The sequence below is a fragment of the Erinaceus europaeus genome, chromosome 18 (assembly GCF_950295315.1).
Source record: "Erinaceus europaeus chromosome 18, mEriEur2.1, whole genome shotgun sequence".
NCBI lineage: Eukaryota > Metazoa > Chordata > Mammalia > Eulipotyphla > Erinaceidae > Erinaceus > Erinaceus europaeus.
This window is the reverse complement of record NC_080179.1, coordinates 12,654,289-12,669,656: the sequence shown is the minus strand read 5'-3', so window position 1 is coordinate 12,669,656 and position 15,368 is coordinate 12,654,289. Positions and strand designations below refer to the sequence as shown.

Genomic DNA, 15,368 nt, shown 5'->3' with positions numbered 1-15,368 from the left:
TGTCTTAGTTTATGAATCGTTGTTCCTGAATAAAGAAATACAGCTTCCCTGCCCAGCCATTGTCTCCGCATCTCTGTTACCCGCCCCTGAAGCTAGCCTGCCCAGCTGGAGCCGTCCAAATTTTAACAACACATTTCAAATGAGAAACTCCAACTGCTATGCTAGATAACAGAAGGTTACACTTTAATTAACATAAGAATAGATATACCAAGCAAGAATTGTATAATCAAATATTCTAATTTTTATAAGTGGTAGAAGATTAACACATGGTAGGGTGGGGAAGACAGCATAATGGTTACGCAAACAGACTCATGCCTGAGGCTCCAAAGTCCCAGGTTCAATCCCCCACACCACCATAAGCCAGAGCTGAGCAGTGCTCTGGTATTTCTCTGTGTCTCTCTGTCTGCATCTCTCTCAAAAATAAAATAAAATATTTTTTAAAAAGAAAATTAACACATGGATCAATGTATTTTTATTTAACATATAGAAGGCAATCTATATGGTTTCTTTCATATATATATATATTTTAACCAGGGCACTACTCTGCTCTGGTTTATGGTTGTGTGAGGGATTAAACCAGGACTTCAAAGCCTCAGGCATAAGTCTTTGCAAAGCCATTATGCTATCTCCTCACCCCATTTCTTTCATATTATAGTCCAACTCTCAACTATAATTGGGTATAGATGCTGGTGACTGAAGTTGCTTACATGCTGTTGCACTGATGAGAAGATTCCCACTCCCAGCGAGTGGGCCAGTTTGTGGAGATGGTCTACATGGGCCTGCTTTTCCTGAGAGTGATGGAGGTGAATTTGGGCAGCACGAGCGTCATCCAGTGCCTTTGGCTGTTCTAGAAGCTCCAGTTCCCTTGGTCTGATGAGATGTTCCAGCTGGAATTTAGCACATTAACAACTAGTCTAAGTATCATCAATTGAAAAAGACAGACATAAAAAAAGAGTCATTTTGCCACTGTCACTGGTCATCTCCATCAGGAACAACATAATGGACCACTTTGTGGGCCCTAGAGCACCTTGCCCTCAATGTGGATCAACAGTGGTAGGATTGTTCCATTCTCCAAAGGCAGGTTGGGCAACATACTCTACCTACTATCCTAGAAAGATGGGTCCTGAAATTAGTGCAGCCTGGAATATTCCTAGCCATGACCAAAGAATGTGAGCTCAGACCTATAGGGATGCAGAGGTTACATAGGCTCCTATGCTGACTATGGGTCCCAGATCAAACCAGTGGGGTTTATAGTGAAAAATATTTATACACTTTTCTCATATTTGGGAGCTACTGTCTTCCCTGACCCAGCTTTATAGTCCTTTGTCCAACTATGATACCATCTCCCCAGACAATAACCTGGTACACCTGCATATTAGATATCAGGCTCAGGCAAAAACTAGTAAAGTCATTGACTTTTGGAATATACCTAAAATAGACCTACTAGTTTTTTCCAAAACAGAAACCTCAAATCTTCACCTATAATATTCTTACTTTTAGGTTCATGATTAGTCATCAATTTGTTCTGCTTTATATCAACTTTTTTTTAGCCAACAGGTCCCAGATGCTACCATGATGCCAACCTCACTTCCTTGGGCAGACAACCCAATCTATGTGCCCTCGAGCCCCACTTCCCCAGATCCCTGCCCCACTAGGGAAAGAGAGAGACAGGCTGGGAGTATGGATCGACCTGTCAACACCCATGTTCAGTGGGGAAGCAATTACAGAAGCCAGACCTTCCACCTTCTGCACCCCATAATGACCCTGGGTCCATACTCCCTGAGGGATAAAGAATAGGAGAGCTGTCAAGGGAGAGGATTGGATACAGAGTTCTGGGGGTGGGAACTGTGTGGAAATGTACCCCCTCTTATCCTATATTCTTGTCAATAGTTTTATTTTATAAATAAAAATTAAAGAGTAAATAAGTAAATAAAAGAAAAGGGGGGCAAATATATAGAGACAGACAGTTGTAGAAATAACAGTCAACCCATACCTGCAGCGCTGGGAGAGCTGCTGCAGCTTCCAGTGGAAGGAATGAGGATATGGAACTCTGGTGAGGGGACTGGACATAATTATCTCCCTGTTATCTTGTAACTTTGTAAGTCACTCATAAAATTGAAAGATAAAAAATATAAAAAATCATTTCTATACCATACTTTAGTAGTTGGTCAAAATGCTATTGAGCTCACCTACAATTACTAGGGTTACAGCTGATTACGTACTACAATGCGAGAGATGGATAGGGTGAGGTTGAGGGATTATTGCTAGTTTTTTTTTTTAAAGAAGAAAACACTTATCCCCAAATCCTGGCAAGATTTAAGCATTATTTATTTATTTACCCTCCAGGATAATTATTGAGGCTGCCTACACTATGAATCCACTCCTCCTGGTGGTCATTTTTTCCATTTTTTTTCCTTCTTTCAAATTTTTCTTAGATAGAACAGAGAGAAATTGAGATTGGCTGGGGAGAGCGAGAGGGAGAGAAAGACACCTGCAGACCTGTTTCACCACCACTCGTAAAGTGGACCCACTGCACGTAAGGAGTGGTGGTTTGAACCTGGGACCTTATACTTGGTAATATGTATGCTTAACCAGATGTGTTATCACCTGGCCCCAAGACCTAAGCTTCTGATCTGGAGAATTCCAAGACTGTTTTAATCGCATATTAACATATATATTCATTTTCTGTTAATAAAGACATTAAAATAACTGAAGGTTTGTAAAATAGTAATCAACAAAGAAATATTTGCTGAATACTCTGAATGCCAGGTATCTGAGATCTTAAAAAGCTTAGATTTGAATTGGTGCTTTAAAAAAAAGTCATGTTTATTGAAAAGTAAGTAAGAATCAGGATGCTGGGACCAGATGGTGAACCACTCAGTACAGTGTTCATATTACTATGCTCAAGGTTCCAGACTCAACACCCCTGCCCCAGTCCCCACATGCAAGGGTGAAAAGTTTCACCAGTGTTGGAGCTATACTGTAGATATCTCTCCTTCTCCTCTCTCTCCCTCTCTTTCTCTCTCTCACTTGCCATCAAAAAGTGGCAGCTAGAAACCAGAAAGGGTGAAGTCATGCAAATAACAAGTCCCAACGATAACCCAGGTGGCAAAAAAAAAAAATAAAAGAAGGAAAGAACCAAGGTGTTTAAGATGACAGTTTTGTTGTATCAACAATGAGAATTCTAAGAATTTCAAGGAGAGAGAAAATTACTCCACGTATAAAGGATAAGTGAGAAAAATGGTAATAATGATGAGGTTCAGAGGGCAGGGAGGGCAGAGAAGGAATTATTAGGCAGTGGCAGCCTGAAAGTCAAGATGTGAAACTGGGAAATGTGTCTACCATCTTTGAGGGGACAAGGAGCACAGACTGGTTTGAATATAAGGGAGGACGGGGCAAGATTTCCTGATTGTAAAGTTTCTTATATCAGAATAAGATATCTGGTCTTTATTCATTACACAATACTTATTTTTAATTTCATAGTTTAAAACTGAGGGTCTACTAGATACCCCTGGCAAGCCTTACCTCTTCTTTGACTTGAAGAAACTGAATTGTCTTATTCAGGATACTGTCATAATCTTGGATTCTCTCTTTCTGCTTTTGATGGAGGGACAGAAGATCTCTAAGTTGTTGAGACTTCTCCTTCACAGGGGCCCCTTTGCCACATAATTCTTCGGCTTCTTTCATAATGCACTGAACCTCATCATTTAGTTGCTAAAAATTTTTGGAAGTGATAAATATAAATTCAGTTTCTAGAGAGATTTTTAATTTACATAAAATTGAACATAAAAGGATCTAAATAATGAATACTTCCTGTTTAGTATGTACGCAGTCTGTATAAGCCACTCTCATAAGCTGCTAGGTATCATGAGCAATGCCCTCCCATCTAAAAAAAAAAATTCTGAAAGTAGATGATGAAACGGAAAGTCATTTCTTTCTATGGTTTACCAAATATTCTATTCATGTGGCAAGTAAACATGTATACTATAGTTATTTATGAGGTCAGTATCATCTCTGATCTGGCACAGGTGATACGGTAAGAACCCAAGAGAAGACAAGTGTAAAAAGATATTGGGGAACTTGTGTTTGTGGTGAAAGAGTGATTAAAGTGAACCACCAGCATTTGAGTTATGTACCACAGCAGATATGGTTTGTTTTGTTTTGTTTTTTGTTTTTTGTCTCCAGTGGTGATTGCTGGGGCTTGGTGCCTGCACTATGAATCCACTGCTCTCAGAGGCTATTTTTTCCCTCTTGTTGTCCTTGTTGTTTATCATTGTTGTTGTTGCTATTATCATTGTTATTGCTGTCATTGTTGTTGCATAGGACAGAGAGAAATCAAAAGAAGAGGGGAAAATAGAGAGGGGGAGAGAAAGATAGACACCTGCAGACCTGCTTCACCGCCTGTGAAGTGACTCCCCTGCAGGTGGGGAGCCGGGGGCTCGAACTGGGATCCTTAGGCCTGTCCTTGCACTTTGCGCCACCTGCGCTTAACCCACTGCGCTACCACCCGACTCCCAGATAAGCTAATTTTAAACAATTATTCCAGAATCCACCAGCAGGGCTTACATGTAGGGCAGTGTAAATTGCCTTCCTCTCTCCCCAGCACTAATGCCTTCCACAAATTCAGATCTGGGGTAGAGCTTGCAAAGAGCAGAGCACACAGAGGAAACACCACTATAATTTTAGGAATAGGTTGTATATTAAAGAGAAAAGAAAAGCTGGGAATACTTGCTTTACCAAGTGCAAGGCCACGGGTTCATCCCTGGCAATGTAAAAGAGCGCTACGGATGGTGCCAAGGGGTCTTCAGGCAGGACAATGACAGTGTTGATTTGTTTCTCTCTCTTTTTCATCTTACTCTTTCTGACTTTCTCTCGTTCCCTTCTCACTCTTTTTTTCTTCTCCTTAATACAAAGACTGTAAAAATGGCCCTGAGGAAGCCACTAAGAGGTGGTACAGAAAAGGGGTGAGGCCCTGGTTTCATTATCTAATACTGCAAAATAGGAGGAGAAAGATAAAAATAATGGAAATAATTTATATCAAGAAGATATTCTATAGATTACAAGAACATTTCTTTCTTCGGACATTTTTATGTATTTGTTTATTTACTGGATAGAAACAGAGGAAAATAGAGAGACGTGAAGGAGATAAAACAGGGAGAGAGACACCTGCAGCATTGCTTCAAGGCCCTCAAAGCTTCGCCCTGCAGGTGGGGACTGAGAGCTTGAACCCAGGTCTTTGTACATTGTAACATGTGTACCCAACTGGCACACCACTGGCCAGCCCCTTAAAAGATAATTTCATCCCCAGACTGTCAACACCCATGTCCAACAGAGAAGCAATTACAGAAGCCAGACCTCTCACCTCCTGCACCCCATATAGATCTTTGGTCAATACTCCCAGAGGAAGAAGGAACAGGGAACCTTCCAATGGAGGGGATTTGGAACTCTGGTGATGGCAATTGTACCCCTCTTATCCCACAATCTTGCCTATCATTATTAAATCACTAATTTAAAAAAAAGATAATTTCACAAGAATAGAAAGGAACCCAAAATCTGGGAGGAAATACTTGGTTTTCTGTTTTGTTTTGTTTTACCTCCAGATCATCACTGGGGCTTAGTGCCATCACCATGAATCCACTGCTCCTCGTGGCCCTTTTTTTTTTAATGGATAGGACAGAGAGAAATTGATAGGGGAAAGGAAGACAGAGAGAGGGAGAGAAAATGAGACACCTACAGACCTGCTTCACCGATTGTGAGGCGACCCCACCACAGGTGAGGAGCCAGGGGCTCGAACCAGGATCCTTGCACTGGTCTTTTGTTTATTGTACTATGTGCACTTAACCCTATGCACCACTGCCCAGCCCCCAGAAAATATTTGTATGTTGCACATCTGGCGAGAGATTGTTATCAAACATCTATAAAGAAGTCACACAGTTTAGAAAGAATAAACAAATAGCCAACTAAAAAGTGGGCAAAAAATTTGAACAGATGGTTTTATATTGTGTCCTTTAGGACAAAAATGGGTGGAACTGGAGGTAATCGTGCTTAGTGAAGTAAGGAAGAAAGTGAAAGGCAGCTACAAGATGGTTTTGCTTCAGTGTGGGAAACAGGCAAGTGAAACTCATGGACTAGCAAAAAAAAAAAAAAAAAAAGAAAAAAAAATTGTGACCCACGTGAGAAATTGTACCCACGTCTCAACAACTGTACTACAAACCATTACCCCCCCACTAGTAAAAGGATTTTTTAAAAAAACACCTTTGTAACTTGTTTTAAAAGAGGAAGATTGAAATAATAAGAAAAAACTTTCTCTGGGAGTGAGGTGGGAATAGGTGGGGGAGAGAGAGGGAACACAGAGCAGTGGATATGGGTGTGGTGCAGAGCCATATACCCTGTAATATAACAATCTTACAAGCCATTACTAAATAACTAACAAAATATTTACCTTTACCAGAAACCAAAAATAAAGAGTTAAACAAGTCAGCATCAGATAGATGTACACCACAAAGATAGAACTATAAAAGACTGGAGGGGGCCGAGCGGTAGCGCAGGGGGTTAAGCCCACATGGCATGGTGCAAAGCACAGGGACTCATCTAAGGATCCCAGTTCTAGCCCTGTCTCCCCATTTGCAGGGGAGTCGCTTCACAAGCGGTGAAGCAGGTCTGAGAGTATCTATCTCTCTCCTCCTCTCTGTCTTCCTGTCCTCTCTCAATTTCTCTCTGTCCTATCCAACAGCAATGACAGCAATAAGAGTAGTAGTACAACAATGATAAAACAAGGGCAACAAAAATAGCCTCCAGGAGCAGTGGATTTGTAGTGCAGGCACCAAGCCCCAGCAATAACCCTGGAGACAAAAAAAAAAAAAAAAAAGAACTATAAAATGCAAAGATTCCTCAGAGGAATTTACACACAGGAAACTTATGTACCCTTGCACTGAAATGCAAATAAGCTTATAACACAATGTTGACTAAACCCCCAACAGGTAGGCTAGTTGTCTTCTAAAACTTGGAGTAAAGAGTATGTGTTTGGGGACCAGGTGGTGGCACACCTGGCTGAGCACATATGTTACATTATGCAAGGACACAGGTTCAAGCCCCCGGTCCCCACCTGCAGGGGGAAAGCTTCACAAGCAGTAAAGCAGTGCTGCAGGTGTCTCTCTGTCTCTCTATCTCCTCCTTCCTCTCAATTTCTGACTGTCTCTATCCAATAAATAAATAAACAAAGATAATTTTTAAAACCTTATAAAAAAACTAGTATGTTTTTTTTTGTTTGTTTTGTGGATAGGAGGAGGGATAGTTAGCTGTAATTTTTATTTTTAAAAGAACCTAAATTATAGTTTCCCTGAAAGAATTATCAGGTAGTTGATTCTAAGAGTCTTTAAAGTCAACAATTAAAAAAAAAAGAAAGTGACCACAGGAAACACAGAGATCTTAATTCTGCAGCTAAGAATAAGAATTCTGGATTACTGAGCAGACACACATTCCTGACAGTTACTTAGAACTCAGGAGGGATACCAGATGGGGGGGTATGGAGTGCAGTAATGTGCTAGGATTGGAACATGACTCAAGGTCTTGTCTCTAATATCCTGAGTGCTCTTCTGAGGTGGAAAATGGGAGAGTCCAACAACCTTTCAAAATGAGTAGTAGGAGCTTGGGTATAGGTGGGGAAATGGCATCACATGGGCCAGTGAAAATAGCTCACTTGGAGAATGTGCTGCCTTGTCATGTAAATTCAAAGAAGCTTTGATGCTGTGGTCTTTTTCCACTATTGCTTTTTACCTCTGTCTCCACGCACAGAGAGGGGGATGGGGGCGTGCACTTGTTTGGGGGCATGTGCACAATGAGCAAGGACCTGGGTCCCCAATCTCAACCTGCAGGGGGAAAGCCTTGTGAGTGGTGAAGCAGTGTAGCAAGTGTCTCTCTGTCTCTCTCCCTCTCTATCATTTCCCTCTCAATTTCTGGCTGTCTGTATCCAATAAATAAATAAAGATCAAAAAAATTTAAAAAGACATCACATTGGATAACTTTGTTCTGTTGTTCTGAAAAGTCCATTCATCTAGAACATGTCCACACTCCTCGGGAAAATAATGAGCATGAATATCCAGAATGCAGGCGTTCGTAGTGAGTAACAATGTGAACTAAATGCCATAAGGTGAGGATGTGGCATAAACAGTGTATATAACCTGAATATCTTTCCACCACCAAATATGTAATAATACAGAAAAAAAGTTTTAAAGAAGTCTTTCTGAAGTGAATTTTCATCAAGAAATGCTTTGGGGGCTGGGGAGACAGCATAATAGTTATGCAAAAGACTCAGCCTCACCTCTGAGGCTTTGAGATCTCAGGTTCAATTCCCCACACCAACATAAAACACAGCTGAGTAGTACTCTAGTCTCACTCTCTCTCTTCATCTCTCTAATTAGAAAATTAAATAAATAAAACATTTTAAAAATGCTTTTGTTTAGAAAAACAGTAATTCTCTGGTTTAATAATATTTGTAAACTGAACCATCAAGTCTGTGTTTTTCCTTTCTTTATCTATTACTATTATTATTCTTTTCTTTTTTTTTTTTTTTTCCCTCTCTGCCAGACCACTGCTCAGCTCTGGCTCATGCTGGTGTGGGGAACTAAACCTGGGACTTTGGAGCCTCAGTCATGAGCGTCTCCTTGCATAACCATTATGCTATCTACCCCACCCCCCGTTTTCTTTGCTTCTTTTGTTTTGTTTTCTGATTCATCCAGGTCTATCAATCTGTTTCTTTACCTGGAACTGAGGTTTTATCTCACGCCATTTTTCCTGTATTCCTAAAACTTTCTGGAGGCTCCCTTCAAGGTCAAGCACATACACAGGTATGAGGGCTTCCTGGAGAAGCTTTAAGTTGTGAGCAGTCTGAAATAAATATTGCACAGTTATGCACAAGTCTAGCAAATTAAAAAATAAATAAATAAAATAAAAAAGGTCTGGCTTGTCACCAGACCTTTCAATATTCATGAAAACACGACCTGCAGTGAGCTCATGACTCAGAATCTGTAAAAGAACAAAAACACAAGTCTTGAATTTCCTTTACCTTTTCTGGCTTGGTTGTGGTTAAATATGCACGGTGACATTTGCCATTTTTGACCATTTTAAGTGTACCACGCAGCGGCATCAAAACCTTCACATGGGTAGGCACCATCACCACCGCTCATCTCCAAAACATATTCCTCCTCCCAAATGGAAGCTCTGCCCATTACACAGTAGCTCTTCATTCCTCCTCCAAACAATCCCTCCCTACCCTGCTTTCTCTCCCTACCTGCTTTCTTTAATTAACCATTAATCCCCCAATAAAGATGGTTGTAGATACTTTATATATGTGAGATCCTATGATACTTTCCATTTTGTGGCTGATTTTCACCACTTACTGTGCTGTTTTCAGGTTAATGTCATGCTCTGGCATCTATCACAACCCTACTTTTTAAAAACTCAACGATCCTTATTGCATGCACTCTTACCTTTCTAAGTTGCTCTTGGAATGCTGCCCACTGCTGTGTTATAGGCTTGTTTTCAGTGGCTTTGCGTTTCCACGCTACCCAAAGGTGGCTGAGTTCTTCCCTTTCTGCTTTTTGATTTTCCACGGTGTCCTCCAAAGTGTGCACTTCATTTTGCAGATTCCGTATTTCATTTTCTTTTGCCTGTTAAATGAGTAACCCGTATAATGTCATTTATTTCCAAATGCGACATTTTGCATGCATCTATTTTGGAAGGCACATGGCTTTATCACAGCTAGATTGGAGCACGGTGCTGCTTTCACAGCAAGTCAGAATGGCCTGAGAAGAGGCACCGCTGGATTGTCAGAATCCAGATTTTATGCTTGGACACTGGGTACTGAGGTCTCCAAGACTAAAGTGGTATTTGAATTCCCTGCTGGTGTCTCTATTTCTATTCGGGTTTTGGGGTGCAATTCAGATACATTCTGGATCTCTTTGTACACCAGAAACACAATCTCTAAAGCAAAGGACTTCTCTCTCCAAGTTCTACATATCCTGGATGACAGATCTGAATTTCTCTTAACAATGATTTTTACAAGAAGAAAACAGCAAGTAAGACTGTGCTCTTAAAAGAATAACAACTGGGCACACCTACGGACATCTAATCTTTGATAAGGGGGCCCAAAGCATTAAATGGAAGAAGGAGGCTCTCTTCAATAAATGGTGCTAGAAAAACTGGGTTGTAACATGCAGAAGAATGAAACTGAACCACTCTATCTAGCGAGAAACCAAAATCAACTCCAAATGGATCAAAGACTTGGATGTTAGACAAGAAACAATCAAAAATACTTAGAGGAAAACATTGGTAAAACACTTTCCCACCTACACCTCAAGGACATCTTTGATGAAATGAACTCAATTGCAAGAAAGACTAAAGTAGAAACAAACCAATGGGACTACATCAAATTGAAAAGCTTCTACACATCCAAAGAAACTATTAAACAAACAAAGAGACCCCTCACAGAATGGGAGAAGATCTTCACATGCCATTCATCAGACAAGAAACTAATCACCAAAATATATAAAGAGCTCAGCAAACTTAGCACCAAAAAAGCAAATGACCCCATCCAAAAATGGGCAGAGGATATGAACAAAACATTCACCTCAGAGGAGATCCAAAAGGCTAACAAACATATGAAAAACTACTCTAGGTCTGGAAAACTCTCACAAGGCTAGACATGGACCTTCCATACAGTCCAGTAATTCCTCTCCTGGGGTTATACCCCAAGGACTCCATAACACCTAACCAAAAAGAGGTGTGTACTCCTATGTTCATAGCAGCACAATTCATAATAGCTAAAACCTGGAAGCAACACAGGTGCCCAACAACAGATGAGTGGCTGAGAAAGCTGTGGTATATATACACAATGGAATACTATACAGCTATCAAAAACAATGAACCCACCTTCTCTGACCCATCTTGGACAGAGCTAGAAGGAATTATGTTAAGTGAGCTAAGTCAGAAAGATAAAGATGAGTATGGAATGATCCCACTCATCAAGAGAAGTTGAGAAAGAAGATCTGAAAGGGAAACTAAAAGCAGGATCTGACTAAATTGAAAGTAGGTACCAAAGTAAAAACCCTGTGGTGAGGGGTAGACATGCAGCTTCCTGGGCTGGTGGGGGGTGGGAGTGGGTGGGTGGGAGCTTGGGTATAGGTGGGGAAATGGCATCACATGGGCCACTGAAAATAGCTCACTTGGAGAGTGTGCTGCCTTGTCATGTAAATTCAAAGAAGCTTTGATGCTGTGGTCTCTTTCCACTATTGCTTTTTAACTCTGTCTCCACGCACAGAGAGGGGGATGGGGGCGTGCACTTGTTTGGGGGCATGTGCACAATGAGCAAGGACCTGGGTCCCCAATCACAGTCTTTTGGTGGTGGGAATGGTGTTTATGTACACTCCTAGTAAAGTGTAGTCATATAAATCACTAGTTAATTAATATGAGAGGGGGAAAATTAATTGTATGTCTCGAAGTTTTTAAAACACAAACTGAGTCTTCTTAATATATAGGCTATGTATTTAATATATAGGCTATGTATGCGGACTCTCTCAAAAGCCTAGACCAAGTAGATCAGAGGCAACCAGTGGCACAGCTATTTACAAGATACTGGGTACTATACAGCAAACCCTAACAAAAGGACTTTTCAGAGTTAACCCAATTACCAAATAATGTGATAATAACATTAACTATCGATTGTCTTTTTGAACCCTAAGACAGCAGGAACCTCACATCTCCACTATAGAGCCTATATTTCCCCGTCCTGGAACCTTAGGATAGGGCCCACTTTCCCGCATGCCTCTCCCAATCCATATCAAATAATACTGCATCAGCCAATTGCAACCTAATCAACACAAGGATTGCCACCTCAACATGCTTCAGCTCAGACTGTGTCCAGAGACTTCAGGTGTTGAATGACAACCCTTCAGCTTCATTACTCGGGTGAGACCTTTCCTTTCATAGCATTCTCTAATTCCATCCCAGGTGGATTACTATCTAACAGTCCCAAACCCTAGATACACACCAGGTTCTGTGAGAGAGAGCTTATTTATGTTCACATGTATCCATAAACAAGTGCAAAATATATACCTGAAAGCAGAAGTACACTAGTTTGCAGTGAGTATCCCCCCAACACTTCCTCTCCACTATTCCAAGCTTTGGGTCCATGATTGCTCAACAATTTGTTTGGCTTTCCATGTTAACTCTCTTTTCAATCACCAGGTTCCAGATGCCATCAGGATGCCGGCCAGGCTTCCCTGGACTGAAGACCCCACAAATGTGTCCTGGAGCTCTGCTTCCCCAGAGACCCACCTTACTAGGGAAAAAGAGAGGCAGACTGGGAGTATGGACCGACCAGTCAACATCCATGTTCAGCGGGGAAGCAATTACAGAAGCCAGACCTTCCACCTTCTGCAACCCACAATGACCCTGGGTCCATGCTCCCAGAGGGATAGAGAATGGGAAAGCTATCAGGGGAGGGGGTGGGATATGGAGATTGGGTAGTGGGAATTGTGTGGAGTTGTACCCCTCCTACCCTATGGTTTTGTTAATTTATCCTTTCTTAAATAAAAAATTAATTAAAAAAATTTTTTAAAAAGAATAACAACTGGGAGTCGGGAGGTAGCACAGCAGATTAAGTGCACGTGGCGCAAAGTGCAGGGACCAGCATGAGGATCCTGGTTCGAGGCCCCAGCTCCGCACCTGCAGGGGGTTCACTTCACAGGCAATGAAGCAGGTCTGCAGGTGTCTATCTTTCTCTCCCCCTTTCTGTCCTCCCTTCCTTTCTCCACTTCTCTCTGTCCTATCCAACAACGCTGACAACTATAATAACTACAATAATAAAATAATAAAAGGGAATAAATAAATAATATTATAAAAAAGAATAACAACAAAAAGCCAAATAAAACACAAAAGTATCTATCTATCTGAAGGGGGGGGGAAGACTGTTGCTAGAGTAGCAAGAATCGAAGAAGCTATCAATAGAACTCCAAAGAAAGAATCTGAGCAAGGCCAGCTCATCTGTCACAGCTCTGTCAGCCTAGGGCCCTTATCTAATACTGAGCAACAAGAGGCTAATCAGAAAGGTTTTACTGGGTAGCACAGCAACCAAAAAAAAAAAGCTCTCAACAGATATTTGGAGGGCTTCAACTACACAGTGGATTGCTGGATAAAAAGTAAGAAAATAAATTTTAAAGCTAAGCAAAAGTCTCTGAAAAACAGAGTGGAGTAAGTCCCAAGGCAGATACTAGATTTTGGAACCTGCCAAGGAAGGGGTTGAGGATAACCTCAGAGAAAGAACCATGCTCTATGTATAAAACTTGGAGCCGGGGAAGCACTTACAGAAGCCAGACCTTCCACCCTCTGCCACCCACAACGACCCTGGATCCATACTCCCAGAGAGATAGAGAACGGGAAGGCTATCAGGGGAGAGGGTGGGATATGGAGATCGGGTTATGGGAATTGTGCGGAATTGTACCCCTCTTATTCTATGGTTTTGTTAATGTCTCCTTTCATAAATAAATAAATAAATAAATAAATAAAAATAAAAACTTGGAGCCTAAGACTAACAGAGAACCGAGCCTTTATATACATAACTGGATACTCAACTCCACCAGTTTCAGTTGCTTGGTCTAAGTGACTTCCCACCAACACCTATCTAGAAAAGAAGATAACGTAATTTGGAACCCCTACAGATTTTTTCTACATATGCCTGACATTCAATAAATGTTCACTAGAACTGTCAAATAGAAAACTACATCACTGGAAACTAAAAGTAGGCTCTAGAGGCAACTTCAGAGAGAGATGCTGCAGTTAAATTGTCAACAGTTCAAAACAACTGTGATTAATATGGTCAAGAAAGGTGGAGAAAGAGAGAACAAAAAAGAATTTTATTAACAATTAAAATTTAATTAAAAAAAGAATTTGAAATTTCAGAACTGTAAGTCAAATTTCTGAAATAAAGTTAGCAATAAAAAGTCTATGAATATATAAATTTTCTTATGAGTGCAAATGAGGGAAGTAAAAAAATTCAAAGATGGAATAAATACTGAACATGTAAAACATAGACAATAAGATAAGCTGATAGACAATACACATTCTAAATATACCAAGAAGTGAAAAATATGTATTTTTTAAGAAAGACATCTGTATAGGAACAGGGAAAATTGCTTAGCAAGTCTTCTGTGATGCTTAAGTATCGCTTTACTTAATGCATATTTTGTTGCCACATAAATTCAGACAACATAGGATAAGACAGAGAAGATAAAGAGAAAAATGTATCAAAAAAGTAGATGAGGATAGTTGAACCTAACGCTCTAAGTGAATTTGGGCTCCAGACAGGTTAATCATATCTGAATACTGAGAAAATTGCAGATGTCAGTTATCTCTGCAAATCTATAGAAAATACAAAAGGAGACAGAAAATTAGAGGGAAATGACCTTATTTTTTAAAGGGGGGTATGTAGATGGGTTATAAAACTTATAGATTTACACAGCAAACCAGCATAGGTAGTTCAGTTTCCATCAGCTTGTAAGCACTCTAGAGAAAAATGTCTTAATTACTGAAATCAACCTGATTTTTTGTCAAATTACACTTGTGTAATTGATAGGACATGAGGTATCTATCTCTTCCTTACTTTGAGCAGTATCTATTGTACCATGGTAGACATTAAAAAAATTGCTATGACATATTGATTGAGTTAAAATACTCTAAGGTCTCTCTCTCACACACACTCTGGGATCCTTTTTTTTTTTTCGGCATCCAGGGTTATTGCTGGGGTTTGATGCCTGCACTACAAATCCATTGTTCCTGGAGGCCTTTTTCTTTTTCCTTCTTTTTTTTTATTCCATTGTATAAGACAGAGGAAAAATTGAAAGGGGAGGGGATGATAGGGGGAGAATAAGACAGACACCTGCAGACCTGCTTCACCATTTGTGAAGCGATCCCCTGCAGGTGGGAAGCTGGGGGCTTGAACTGGGATCCTTGAGTGGATCCTTATGCGCTTAACCGGTGCACCACTGCCTTACCCCATCTGGGTCTCTTTTTATCTGAAAATTTTACTGAGTAGTGAAATCTGGAATAGCAAAAAGTGCTATAAGGAGAACACATAATTGTTTACAAAACTGGAAGATCAGCTGACTGCTTCAATAGATTGAGATATCAACCTACATCGTGATATTTTTATTAGGACCTCACTGCAATTATAGAAAACTTACCAAATATAAGAAATTTAATGCAGGAAATATGGCTAATGAAGGTTGGAGGCTTGAAGTTAGTTTAACAAGATGGAATAAGATGAAAACAAAATGAAGTTAAATAGAAACAAAAAGGTTTGAATTTATACATTA

General features: G+C 40.3%; 1 protein-coding gene across 6 annotated transcripts in view; it reads right to left on the bottom strand.

Moving 5' to 3' along the window:
- Positions 1-15,368, bottom strand: part of CCDC141 (coiled-coil domain containing 141) — a 214,787-nt gene that overhangs the window by 38,012 nt on the left and 161,407 nt on the right. For 5 of the 6 annotated variants that reach the window (XM_060177636.1, XM_060177638.1, XM_060177640.1 and 2 more), the window contains 4 exons: positions 9,489-9,668; positions 8,761-8,886; positions 3,526-3,714; positions 708-887 (listed from right to left, as the gene is read on the bottom strand). In XM_060177636.1, coding sequence (XP_060033619.1) covers positions 708-887; positions 3,526-3,714; positions 8,761-8,886; positions 9,489-9,668 — 675 coding nt within the window. The remainder of the gene's footprint in view (positions 1-707; positions 888-3,525; positions 3,715-8,760; positions 8,887-9,488; positions 9,669-15,368) is intronic. The other variant, XM_060177639.1, reaches the window with a different exon arrangement.